Below are 14,038 nucleotides of genomic sequence, written 5' to 3'. Positions count from 1 at the left end.
AATAATAAATGACATAAGAATTTAAAAGAAGAAAGGAAGAAAGGAAGAAAGTAAGATCACAAGAGAAAATACTAAAGAAAATGAGAGAGAACAAAAGCAATTCTCAAAGAGAGAATTCTAAGGAAATAACTAAACTTTGATTCAAGAATAATAATCACACTTACAAATGCAATCAAGTGATCTATTTATAGGCCACAAGATGCAATACAAACCACACAATTTCAATTATTCAACTAGACATAATTATATCTAATGGGCACTCACACACTTAAAGTTAAATGGATTTTAGCTATAATACACACCTAATATTAAATGGATTTTAGCTAAAATACATACCTAATAAAGCATTCATAAAGTTAAATGGATTTTAGCTATAATATCCACCTAATAGTTAAATGGATTTTAGCTAAAAAACACACCTAATAAAGCTCTCACATAAAAAATAAAAATAGATTTCTATAAATTGGTTTTTAATCTTTATTAGGATTAAAAATAATCCTTGGGCCTTCTCCAAATAATATCTTCCATGGGTTGCTCAAATTGGGCCTTAATTCTTCATGAGCTTGATTTCTTCATGGACTTGAATTCTTCATGGGCTTGATTTTTCCATGGGTTTGATTTCTTCATGGACTTGAATTCTTCATGGACTTTAAGTCTTCATGGGCTTTAATTCTTCATGCCTAAAAAAAAATAAAAATAATTTAATATTATTAATAAATTATATATTATATATATGTATTACACATGGCACATATATATATATATATTATATTATATTATATATATTACATGAATGCATATAATGATGTATATGTATTATATATAATTTTATATATTATTATTATTATTATTAAATTTTACTTTAAAATTTCATTTCATTCATTTTTCAATTTAAACTTGCATATAACCATAAAATATATATTAATATCTAATTTAAACTATTTTTAAGATCAAAAGAAGGGTATAATTATAACAAAATTTTTATAAAATTAACCACTAATCATACCCCCCAACTTAAACATTGCTAGTCCCTTAGCAATCAGATTATACACCTGCCAAACTTTATTCACAATAACTGTATGAATGTAAAAATTTCAAATTCGAAACCGAAATGCATAAAATTAAATAAATAATTTAGCATTCTAAATCAGATTTTTGGTTAAAGGTCATACAATCTCAGGAATGGAAATTAGGATAACCAACACACAGACTTACTCCCTCGAAGTTTTGACTTCAAATCTTACTATGGATTTTCTCTCCAATAAAAAGGATTCCTCAGGTGTACACACAAAGGGGTGCACCGTTATAAGAGTAAATGCAGAACAAGTTCAAAACTCGGTGCCATCTCAAATACAAGGAACGTATTTTCATGAAAGAACAAGGAAATTGACATAGCTTCATGATTGGAATAATGCTCTAGATGGGTAACTTCTGAATTTAAACATGATTCCCTACTCCAAACTCGAATTCTGAGATCACATGATTTATAGCATCAAAAGGGACCAGACTGGGTTGTAATGGAGCTATAAGGTTAATACGGGTTGTCAAAGAAAAGGTAGAGTGTGCAAAGGGTGTGTCGGGAATTTTTTTTTTTTTTTTTTTTTAGCATTCATTTTGAAACAGTTATGCTGAATAACTAAGAGAATTTGCCCCATTTTTTTTTCACTTTTTTTTTTCTTTTTTTTTTTCTCTTTTTTTTTCTTTTTCTTTTTAAATATGAAAATAGATAAACAGACTAATTCCCAAAATCACACCAGATTGGATAAAATTCATATGGTTATGGGTTAAACAAGGGTAACGAAAGAAGTTGTACTACAAATGGCTCAAATGGGCTAACAAGAGGTTAATTTAAAAAAAAAAAAAATAGGCTCAAAATGAAAGAAATTGATCCCCCTATCATGCTTCTCAGTCATCTAATTCATAGTTTGAAACCAGTCAAATTCATCCGCTATCATACTAGACATTCAAAGCGAATTGATATTTTGAAGCCATTGAAAAGATAAGATAAACAAGAGAGCATATTTAGAGTAAGTGTTATTTCACTCAGAATTAACGGTTATTAGGCTCAAACACTTACTTGGGTAATAGTCTCCACTTCTGTTGAGGGATCATACAATGTACTAATCAACTAATTACTGTTACCTTTGACTTTATGACCGATAACCAATTTCTAAATTTGAATTCCTGATGAATGCAAATTACTTATTCTAATGCATATACGTTTTCAAATAAGAAATCAATGCATTCATGTTTCGTATTGCAAACTTAGCCGGCTATCAGTGCATAACTTCAAAGCTTTAGGAATAGCATTATTTAAAACACATATTTTTTTTTTTATTTTTTTATAAGAGTAGATAAAGACAATCAATTCCCACAAGACTACAAACTAGTAATTACAAACTCACAGTTAAATATAAACCAGATGATTCATGACTAGACCTTACACCCCCCAACTTGAATTGCAGTAATAAATCAGGGTTGTTAGGAATACCTGTAACTCCACAAGTCCATAGATTTGCTGTGAACTGCTAAAACTTAAACAACAAATGAGCACACCATATAGATATATATTTATATTTTCACACCAAAATAAAAATTTCATGCAAGTCATAAGATAAGCAAAATGCGTCTCAAGAGTACAAAAAGTACTCCTTACTCAGCCATCTTATCAAAGACTTTGCTAACAACATTCCACAGTTTTGTTTTTTTTGTTTTTTTTGTTTTTTTTTTTTTTTGTTTTTTTTTTTTTTCAAGAACACAACCAAAAAAATCCTGCAAGTTGTACAATAACTAGATGCGTCTCAAGAGTACAAAAAGTACTCCTTACTCAGCCATCTTAATAAAGAGCATTTCTCACAGTGATAAATCTAAATTAATCGGACCCCTTGGGCGCTTGTTACTAATTGCCTTAGACCAGTCTATCCGAGGCTCATGAGGATCGTACTGTGGAACATAAGCATGTAATTTCTCTAACAGCTTATCAATGGTGGATGCAGAAATGAGAATCTTTCTTGCTGAACGAGAAATGAACTGTTGGTCCACAGCCTGATCAAGAAAAGAGAGTAACCCATCGAAAAAATGGTTAACATTTAAAAGTCCAATGGGTTTGGTATGGAGATTACTCTTGGCCCAGGAGATTATACAAAAGATTTCTTCAAGTGTTCCAAAACCTCCTGGTAAAGCAATGAAGGCATCTGACTGATAAATCTTACAAGCCATGCGCTCAGACATAGAAGTCGTTTCTATAAGTTGACCGCGTGTAATCCCGGAAATATGTGGTTCAGCTAAAGGGATTGGCATTATACCTACCACAGATGAATTTCCAAGATGTACAGCTTGTGAAACATAACCATTCAATCCACGACTTCCCCCTCCATATACCAAATTAATTTTTTTTTCTCCTAATTTTTTACCAAGTTCGTTCGCTGCAAGTGCGTAACAAATATCACTCCCAAGTTGAGAGCCACAAAGTACACATATGGTTTTAATTTGACGAACGAACTGCCCTTCCATGTTTGTTTCTTTTGTATGTCCTGAAAAGAAGTTTGGAGATCAAAAGTAGCTATACAACAATTCAACAAGAAATAAATACAAACAAAAATCTTGCGTATATATAAGTAGTTGTGATTGTGGCTCACATCTTCCTCTGGTTTTACGTCCAGAAACGGCTTAAACACTTTCTATGAAGTGGGGATAAGCTTCCCATCCAATTTTCTTATAGATTGGCAAACAGGGTCGTTTTTAGTCAGATTCCCAAGACTATAGCGTTGGTGGTCACTTCTGAACTGGGTCCATAAAGCAAGAAGTTCTCTTTGCACTATTCCACACGGATGCGTCTCAAGAGTCAATCGGATATCATCCAGAGACTCCTTACTCAGTCCATCCTTTATGAAACTAATTTTATCTTCTCGATTTATGGACGTAAACCCCACAGATTTGCATCGTGTGTTACAGGTCCATCGAGCACATTTGTAACAACCATTCACTCTTTTCGCTCTTCTTTTCTTCGCAAAACTACTCTTCCCTAAGCCTGGAAAATGCTTAAAACTAGGTGAAGTTTCACCAGCTAATCGAACTTTTGCTTCGATCAGCCAACGAATATCTTCAGGGATGTTATTAAGCATCAACAACCTAAGTCTTTCACACCTAGCAACATAAATTTTTTTCAAATCATTCTGCGGGAGAGATGGATAGTACTTGTGAATTTTTGAGAGATAAAGATCCATATTTTTTTTTTTTTAACTATACTAAGAAGAAAGTAAAGAACTATAAACTTTACAAAAGGGATGAGAGTACCTGATCGGAGAATAACACAAAGGAGAGAAGACTGAGCTCAAGAAGGGTGGCTTGCCTTATACAGATATGGAGTCTCTTATAGAGCAATGACCATCACTATTTTACACTCGGCTCGAGGCATGCCATAATTACAGGGTCAGGCTTGGCGTCTCTTTTTCAACGCTTGGTGCCTCATTTTTCAACATTTGGCAGTGTGCCTTATCCTTTATAGGGCAGTGTGATTGCACTGCCCAAGAAAAGATAGCTACCACCAGCGTCAATTCTGTCTCTCAATTCAAAATTTTTTTTTTATATTATTATTTTATTGTTTTTTTTTTAATTTTTTTATTCTTATTCTTATTATTATTATTAATTATTTTTTTTTGATTTTTTTTTTTTTTTTTTTTGCACAATGGATCAGTTTCAAACACCAATAAAATCAAGTACACCTTACCCCCCAACTTAAATTGCGCATTGTCCTCAATCGACAATAAAAGGATAGAAGATAGGCATACCTGGTGGTCTTCAATGCATGAACTTGTATGCAAAAAAATTTTATTTAGACTGCACACAGAGAAACACTCTTTGAATCAAAGTTAATTAAGTAATGCAGAAAATGAACAACTTATATATATAATTCTTTATTATTTTATTTTATTTTATTTTTTTCTTTATTTATTTATTTTTTTATTATTTTTTTTATAATTTTTTTTTTCAGATCTATAAACATCAATTTAACCTAAATGGAAAGTTGGTCTTTTAACGTCAGATTCCCAGACGATAGGAAACTTTCCCTACTCATCAGATGATGATGGATCATCTAAATCCACAACTCCTTCATTCTCCTCAACACTACCCTGGTATGGTTTCAACCTATGACCATTGACTGTTAGAAGCTGTCCTAACTCCAGATTTTCTATCTCAAATGCCCCATATCCTGAGATGGACTTGATTACAAAGGGGCCGACCCATCGAGACTTCAATTTTCCTGGGAATAGATGCAATCGAGAATCATACAAGAGTACCCGTTGCCCTACCTGAAAGCTTTTTCGAATGATGTGCCGATCATGTAACTCTTTCATGCGAACCTTGGCCAATCTTGCATTTTCAAATGCTTCATTCCGAATTTCTTCAAGTTCATTCAATTGGAGCTTCCTGGATAAGCCTGCTTCAGTTAGACTCTTGTTGATCTTATGAATTGCCCAATATGCTTTATGCTCAATTTCCACCGGCAGATGACAAGATTTACCGTATACTAGCTTATAGGGAGACATTCCCAAAATTGTTTTGTAAGCTGTCCTGTACGCCCAAAGAGCGTCTACTAGTCTTAAGGACCAATCCTTACGATTAGCAGCAACAGTCTTTTCCAATATGCGCTTAATCTCCCTATTGGCTAACTCGGCTTGACCATTGGTTTGGGGATGGTATGGTGTTGCAACCTTATGCAGTACACCATATTTCTTCATTAATCCTGCCACAACTTTATTACAAAAATGGGAACCCCCATCACTGATGATTGCTCGTGGCATCCCAAATCGACTGAATATATTTTCTTTCAAAAATTTCACGACAGTCCTATGGTCATTTGTTCTGGCCGGGATTGCTTCTACCCATTTGGACACATAGTCAACAGTAAGTAAGATGTATTCATGACCAAATGAATTGACAAATGGGCCCATAAAATCCATACCCCAACAGTCAAAAACTTCTAACACTTGGATCGGATGTAATGGCATCATGTTTCTCCTTGACAGACTTCCTAACCTTTGACATCGATCACAATTTGAACAGAACTTGTACACATCCTTGAACAGTGTCGGCCAATAAAATCCACTCTGAAAAATTTTTGCAACTGTTTTCTTGACAGAAAAATGGCCTCCACATGCAAGAGTATGACTGAAATTGATAACACTTTGTTGCTCATGATCGGGTATGCATCTACGGATGATTTGGTCAGGACAATACTTGAAGAGGTAGGGCTCATCCCAAAAGAAGGTTCTGACTTTTCTGAAGAATTTATGCCTATCTTGCTTACTCCAATGGTCTGGGATCAGACCAGTTGCCAGGTAGTTCGCAATGTCGGCATACCAAGGGACAACAGATGATGCACGAATAACATTCACTTTAAACAGTTGCTCATCAGGGAAATTGTCATGAATTGGTTCATCAAATTGTGTGAGATCTTGACTTGGAATCCTTGACAAATGGTCAGCCACCACATTTTCTACTCCCTTTTTGTCTCTGATTTCAATGTTGAACTCTTGCAGGAGTAAGATCCATCGGAGCAGACGGGGTTTTGCATCTTGCTTTGTGAACAAATACTTCAGAGCAGCGTGATCAGTAAAAATGATCACTAGTGACCCTACGAGGTAAGATCGAAACTTGTCCAGGGCAAAGACAACTGCTAGTAACTCTTTCTCTGTAGTGGTGTAATTCTTTTGTGCCTCATTAAGAGTTTTGCTAGCATAATATATCACATGAGGTTTCTTATCCTTCCTCTACCCTAACACAGCTCCTACCGCATAATCACTAGCATCGCACATAAGTTCAAACGGGAGGGACCAATCAGGGGACTGAATGATAGGTGCTGAAATGAGTGCATCTTTCAATTTATCAAAAGCATTTTGACAGGCAGGACTCCATTCAAACGGAACATCTTGAGACAACAAATGGCACAAGGGTCTTGTTATAGTGCTAAAGGAAGCAATGAATCTCCTATAAAACCCTGCATGTCCCAAAAAACTTCTGATGTCTTTCACATTCCTAGGGATGGGGAGTTTTTGAATTGTTTCAATTTTTGATCTGTCTACCTCCATCCCCCTAGATGAAACGATGTGCCCCAAGACTATGCCCTGTTTCACCATGAAGTGACATTTTTCCCAATTGAGTATCAGATTTGTTTCCTCACATCTTGCTAAAACCTTTTTCAGATTCTCCAAACAGGCCTCAAAGTTACTTCCATAAACAGAAAAGTCATCCATAAACACTTCAACAATTTGCTCAACCATTTCACTGAAAATGCTCATCATACACCTTTGAAAGGTGGCTGGAGCATTGCATAACCCAAATGGCATGCGCCTGTATGCAAATGTCCCAAATGGACATGTGAAAGTTGTCTTCTCTTGATCTTCTAGTGCAATTTCTATCTGATTGTACCCTGAGTAGCCATCTAAGAAACAATAGTAGGCTTGGCCTGCTATTCTCTCCAGAACTTGATCCAAGAAAGGCAAAGGAAAATGATCTTTCCTTGTCACAGAATTGAGCTTTCTATAATCAATGCACATACGCCATCCTGTCTGGATGCGCGTGGGAATCAATTCATTGTTCTCATTTTTTACAACAGTGACTCCAGACTTTTTGGGTACTACCTGTGTTGGACTTACCCACTTAGAATCAGAGATTGGGTAAATTATTCCAGCATCCAATAGCTTAAGCACTTCTTTTCTGACAACTTCTTTCATGTTGGGATTTAATCTCCTTTGCATTTGCCTAACTGGTTTTGCTCCTTCTTCCAAGAATATCTTATGAGTACATATCAAAGGGCTAATACCTTGCAAATCTGAAATGGTCCATCCTAATGACTTCCTGTGTGCTTTTAGAACTTCTATCAATTGTTGCTCTTGCTGAGGTGTCAAACTTGAAGAGATCACCACTGGGAATGCTTCCCCTTCTCCTAGAAAGACATACTTCAAATCACTGGGCAATGACTTTCTCTCAGGCGTGGACTGATGGCTATCAGGAGCCATGAGCTTACTGTCCAAGTTTCTTAATGGCTCTAAACCAGGCATCCATGTAGGCTTCTCACTTTCTTTGCTTATGACTTCCACTTCTTTTATTTCTTCAAGATCTTGATTTCCTTCTTTGGGTCTTCTCATGAACTCTTCAAAACAGTCATTGGTCAGTGTTTGGATCAAGTCTACCTCCTCCACTTCACTCTCAGTGTCCTGATGTTTGGCTACCCTAAAGATATTCATTTCTACAGTCATGTTCCCAAAAGATAACTTTAACACACCATTCCTACAGTTGATGATGACATTTGATGTGGCAAGGAATGGTCGACCTAAGATGACTGGCACAGGAGGTTGAGGCCCCTGATGCGGCTGGGTGTCCAAAACGATGAAGTCCACTGGAAAGTAGAACTTATCGATTTGTACCAGAACATCCTCCACAATTCCTCATGGAACTTTGACTGATCGATCAGCCAGCTGAAGGGTCACTCTAGTGGGTTTAAGCTCACCTAATCCCAACTGTTGATACACACTGTATGGCAACAAATTGACACTAGCTCCTAAATCCAAGAGTGCCCGATCAACCTTTTGACTTCCTATGATGCATGTAATGGTTGGACAGCCTGGATCTTTGTATTTGGGAGGAGTTTTCAATTGGAGAATGGCGCTGACTTGTTCAGTCAAGAATGCCTTTTCATGCACATTTGTTTTCCTTTTGACAGTGCACAGATCTTTCAAAAACTTTGCATATGAAGGTGTTTGTTTGATTGCATCCAACAGCGGGATGTTGATTCTCACTTGCTTAAACACTTCATATATATCTGCATTTTGTTGCTCTTTTTTCAAATGATTCAACCTTTGTGGAAAAGGTGGTTTAGGCCTGTATTGAATTTCTTTCTCATCTTCTTTTTGTTTTTCATTTTTTTCATTTTTCTCATTTTTCTCATTTTTTTCATTTTTTTCCACGGTGGATTCATGATCTTTTGGTTCTTTTTCTTCATCAACATGTTGGTTTATCCTAGGATCAGTTGGTTTCTCAATTATTCTTCCACTTCTTAGGGCAGTCACTGCTTGCACTTGTTCATGAGTGTTGGTTTCACTATTTGAAGCTTCTACCTGGTTGGTTTGCCTAATTGGGTTAGGATTAGTTTGGGATGGAAACCTCCCGGGTTCTCTCACACTCAATGTTTGTGTTATCTTGGTCAACTGGCTCCTAATGTCTTCTATGGCTCTGTTTGTTTGGTCTTGATTTTTGACAAGCTGAGCAACCTAATTATTGATACCTGTTTGACTTTGGATGAACTGGTGCAAGGTATCTTCCAAAGATCTCCTATGAGGAGGTTGGTAAGTATTGGATGAAGAACCTTGATTTTGTTGGAAGGTATGTTGTTGTGTAGGGAAGGGAGGTTGAGAATGATTTCCAGAATCATTTCTCCAAGAAAAATTGGGGTGATTTCTATTATTGGGATGGTATGAATTGTAGTTCTGATTATTCCCATAATAGGCTCCACTCTGATTTTGATTTTGTCTCCCCTCAAAGTTGTGTGAATGATTGTTATTAGTCTGCCCATACAATACCTCCTTGAAAGCAGGTAGGGTAGGACATTCTTTAGTTGAATGATCTGTTGCATCACACACAGCACACTTTACTTCCACTTGATTAACAGATTGCACCTTTTTGGGTTGCATGTTTTCAACTTTCTTTGTTAAAGCAGTTAGTCTTGCATTTAAATCGTCACTCTCACTCAGTTGGTATCTCCCTCTAGGTTGTGGATTTTCTCTTGAATCAAGAGCAGATGTTGGACCAACTTCCCAGTTCCTTGTATTCTCAGCCAATGTGTCAAAGAAGTGGAAAGCTTCTTCTGGAGTCTTCTCATAGAATTCTCCATTGCACATTGTAGAAACTAGCATTTTCAATTGGGGAGTGAGTGAATCATGAAAGAAACTGACCACTCTCCATTGCTCAAAAGCATGGTGCGGACAAGTGTGAAGAAGGTCTTTAAACCTTTCCCACGCTTGAGCAAAATTCTCATTTGGTTTACAGGCAAAGTTCATGATTTGTCTTTGAAGAGTAGCAGTTCTGTTGGCAGGGAAGTATTTTTTTAAGAAAGTTGTTTGTATTTCTCTCCAAGTTCCTATAGATCTAGGTGGGAGAGTGCTTAACCATATTTTTGCCTTATCTTTCAGTGAGAATGGAAAGAGTTTTAATCTTATGACATCCTCATTTGCTGTATGGTCCATGCAAGTGCTACATACTTCCTCAAATTCTTTCATATGAGTATATGGATTTTCAGAATCCATGCCATGAAAAGTTGGCAACAATTGGATTGTGCCAGGTTTGAAGTTAAACCTATGATGGTTGATGGGAAGAATAATGCATGAGGGGGTTGTCTGCCTAGGAGGATGAAGATACTCCCTAAGGGGTCTGATCATCTCCTGATCAATGGGATCAGGGTCACCGTGGTCACTACCACGTGCAGACATGTTCTGTGGAAGTGGCATGTTCTCATTATGTTGAGACATGAGTGACTGATTTTCTACAGTTTTACCTGACCTAAGTATCATACACTATGCACAAATAAAAATAAAGTAAAAAGAAACAGAGTTACCGAATTTATCAGGAGATGCTTATTCTTATATTTTTTTTTTCCTTTTTGTTTTTGCCTCAATCTCCCCGGCAACGGCGCCAAAATTTGACTGCACTCTCACCCTGCAATTAAAACACAAAACAAAACACAATAAAAATTTTATATTTTATTTATTTATTTAGGCGAGAGGTTTATACTCGTCAGTGTACGAGTGCAGTTGTAGTTCAAATTTAAATTTATACTTTCTGGATAAGTCCAGGTCGTCCACTGAGAGATTTATTTATGGCAAAAAAAAAAAAGAATGTCACACACACCCACACGCATTTAGATGGATTGATAACATGATTTTTTATAATTTTTTTAGATAACAAATACTAGAAAATAAAGCAAGACAGAAGTTGAAATAAATACTAAACGTGAGAATATGAAATTGGAAAGTACTTGAGTTAAGACAATTTCAGTGCCAACCCGTTGATTCCCAAATATTAGCATAAAAGATTAGCAACATTAATTTAATTTCATATATGAGGATTTGTTATTAAATGCAATTAAAGATAATGATAGCTTTAGTTTAAGCAATCCCCATACATGATATGCGGGATTCTAATTTAAAAAACTACCATAAATTTAATTACAATTAATACACAAAACAACTAAATTAATCATCCGGGTTTGGGTATGATAGCGTTTCCAGTTCTAGTAACTCTCATGCGTGACATGAAAGCTCTAAGTTAGGTTTACGCTCCAATCCAAACCTAGTGATTTTTCAATAATCAAAACAAACTCATATTGAAGTTTAAACCAATGTTACTCATTTAAAGCGTAGCTTTCTTTGGGAATCATTGGCGTTAGACACTGTCCTTGCCTTAACCCAAGATTAGATTTAGCTACTCATCTCTATTAAATTAATTGACAACAATTTAAATGACATAATTTAAATAACAGAATTTAAATGACAGGAATTAAAATAGAAGAAACTAACCGGCCATTTAGGCGGTAGATAATTAAAATACAAAAATTAAAATTACAAGAATTTAAAGGCATAAACTAACCGTCCATTTAGGCGGTGAATAATAAAGTAATAATAAATGACATAAGAATTTAAAAGAAGAAAGGAAGAAAGGAAGAAAGTAAGATCACAAGAGAAAATACTAAAGAAAATGAGAGAGAACAAAAGCAATTCTCAAAGAGAGAATTCTAAGGAAATAACTAAACTTTGATTCAAGAATAATAATCACACTTACAAATGCAATCAAGTGATCTATTTATAGGCCACAAGATGCAATACAAACCACACAATTTCAATTATTCAACTAGACATAATTATATCTAATGGGCACTCACACACTTAAAGTTAAATGGATTTTAGCTATAATACACACCTAATATTAAATGGATTTTAGCTAAAATACATACCTAATAAAGCATTCATAAAGTTAAATGGATTTTAGCTATAATATCCACCTAATAGTTAAATGGATTTTAGCTAAAAAACACACCTAATAAAGCTCTCACATAAAAAATAAAAATAGATTTCTATAAATTGGTTTTTAATCTTTATTAGGATTAAAAATAATCCTTGGGCCTTCTCCAAATAATATCTTCCATGGGTTGCTCAAATTGGGCCTTAATTCTTCATGAGCTTGATTTCTTCATGGACTTGAATTCTTCATGGGCTTGATTTTTCCATGGGTTTGATTTCTTCATGGACTTGAATTCTTCATGGACTTTAAGTCTTCATGGGCTTTAATTCTTCATGCCTAAAAAAAAATAAAAATAATTTAATATTATTAATAAATTATATATTATATATATGTATTACACATGGCACATATATATATATATTATATTATATTATATATATTACATGAATGCATATAATGATGTATATGTATTATATATAATTTTATATATTATTATTATTATTATTAAATTTTACTTTAAAATTTCATTTCATTCATTTTTCAATTTAAACTTGCATATAACCATAAAATATATATTAATATCTAATTTAAACTATTTTTAAGATCAAAAGAAGGGTATAATTATAACAAAATTTTTATAAAATTAACCACTAATCATACCCCCCAACTTAAACATTGCTAGTCCCTTAGCAATCAGATTATACACCTGCCAAACTTTATTCACAATAACTGTATGAATGTAAAAATTTCAAATTCGAAACCGAAATGCATAAAATTAAATAAATAATTTAGCATTCTAAATCAGATTTTTGGTTAAAGGTCATACAATCTCAGGAATGGAAATTAGGATAACCAACACACAGACTTACTCCCTCGAAGTTTTGACTTCAAATCTTACTATGGATTTTCTCTCCAATAAAAAGGATTCCTCAGGTGTACACACAAAGGGGTGCACCGTTATAAGAGTAAATGCAGAACAAGTTCAAAACTCGGTGCCATCTCAAATACAAGGAACGTATTTTCATGAAAGAACAAGGAAATTGACATAGCTTCATGATTGGAATAATGCTCTAGATGGGTAACTTCTGAATTTAAACATGATTCCCTACTCCAATTTAAACTTGCATATAACCATAAAATATATATTAATATCTAATTTAAACTATTTTTAAGATCAAAAGAAGGGTATAATTATAACAAAATTTTTATAAAATTAACCACTAATCAGTCCCTCATGTGGTTGTGTTGATGCCAGGGAGGAGGTTCCTGCTAGAGGGTCGGTTGCGGTTGTGCTTGCGGCTTGGCTTCTGTGTGTCGGGCGACCGAGGCTTCTTCCATGTTGATGTACCCCGCCAAGCGTGTTGTAAGATCGGCCAGGGTGGTAGGGGACTTTCAGGCCAAAGAATCGGTAAAGAGACCTGCTCTTAATTCGACCGTAATGGCGTGTAAGGATACCGCAGGGTTGAGATCTTTGATCTGGAGAGCTTCTTGAAAGAACTTGTTCATGAATGCCAGTAATGGCTCGTGCTCGCCCTGTTTTAGGTTGATAAAGCTGGTTGAAGTCTTACAGTAGGCTCGATTAGTGGAGAAATGAGTGAGGAAGTAGGTGGCTAGTTCGAATAAGTCATGGATAGAATTCGGTTTTAAGGACGAGAACCATAACATAGCCAATTTCCTCAGGGTGCTAGGAAAGGTCCAACACATGATTGGGTCCGAGCTTCCATTTATCAGCATGACGGCGTTGAAGGTGGTAAGGTGATCTTGGGGGTCGGTGGTGCCGTCATAGGGTTCTAAGGCATAGGGAGGACGGAAACCATCAGGTAAGGGGACATTCATGATAAACTCGGAAAAAAGGATGGCTGTGGGAGTATAGGGATGTGGAAGGTAAAGGAACATGGGTGTTGTAACACTTCAAATTTCTTGAGCGTGTTATAACTTAGGATTTCGGGAATATAAAAATTTTTCATATCACAATAACTGTCATACATCACATAATATTCCAAAAACCCTAATTTTCACATTC

The 14,038-nt window shown here is 35.3% G+C and overlaps 2 protein-coding genes across 2 annotated transcripts; both read right to left on the bottom strand.

Annotated features, from left to right (window-relative positions):
- Nucleotides 1–2,853: 2,853 nt before the first annotated feature.
- Nucleotides 2,854–3,513, bottom strand: LOC127786970 (probable cytokinin riboside 5'-monophosphate phosphoribohydrolase LOGL10). Its single transcript, XM_052314782.1, has one exon. The coding sequence runs from the start codon at nt 3,511–3,513 to the stop codon at nt 2,854–2,856; it is 660 nt and encodes a 219-aa protein (XP_052170742.1).
- Nucleotides 3,514–3,668: 155 nt separating this feature from the next.
- LOC127786969 (uncharacterized) lies at nt 3,669–8,825 on the bottom strand (the record flags this gene model as incomplete). Its single annotated transcript, XM_052314781.1, has 5 exons — nt 3,669–4,004; nt 4,077–4,196; nt 5,163–6,068; nt 6,186–6,325; nt 8,507–8,825. Coding segments are annotated over 5 exons (1,809 nt in total), but the record flags the coding sequence as incomplete, so codon positions are not given.
- Between the last annotated feature and the right edge of the window lie 5,213 nt (nt 8,826–14,038).

The sequence above is a fragment of the Diospyros lotus genome, chromosome 12 (assembly GCF_014633365.1).
Source record: "Diospyros lotus cultivar Yz01 chromosome 12, ASM1463336v1, whole genome shotgun sequence".
Classification (NCBI taxonomy): Eukaryota; Viridiplantae; Streptophyta; class Magnoliopsida; order Ericales; family Ebenaceae; genus Diospyros; species Diospyros lotus.
This window is presented reverse-complemented; position numbering and strand designations above follow the sequence as displayed.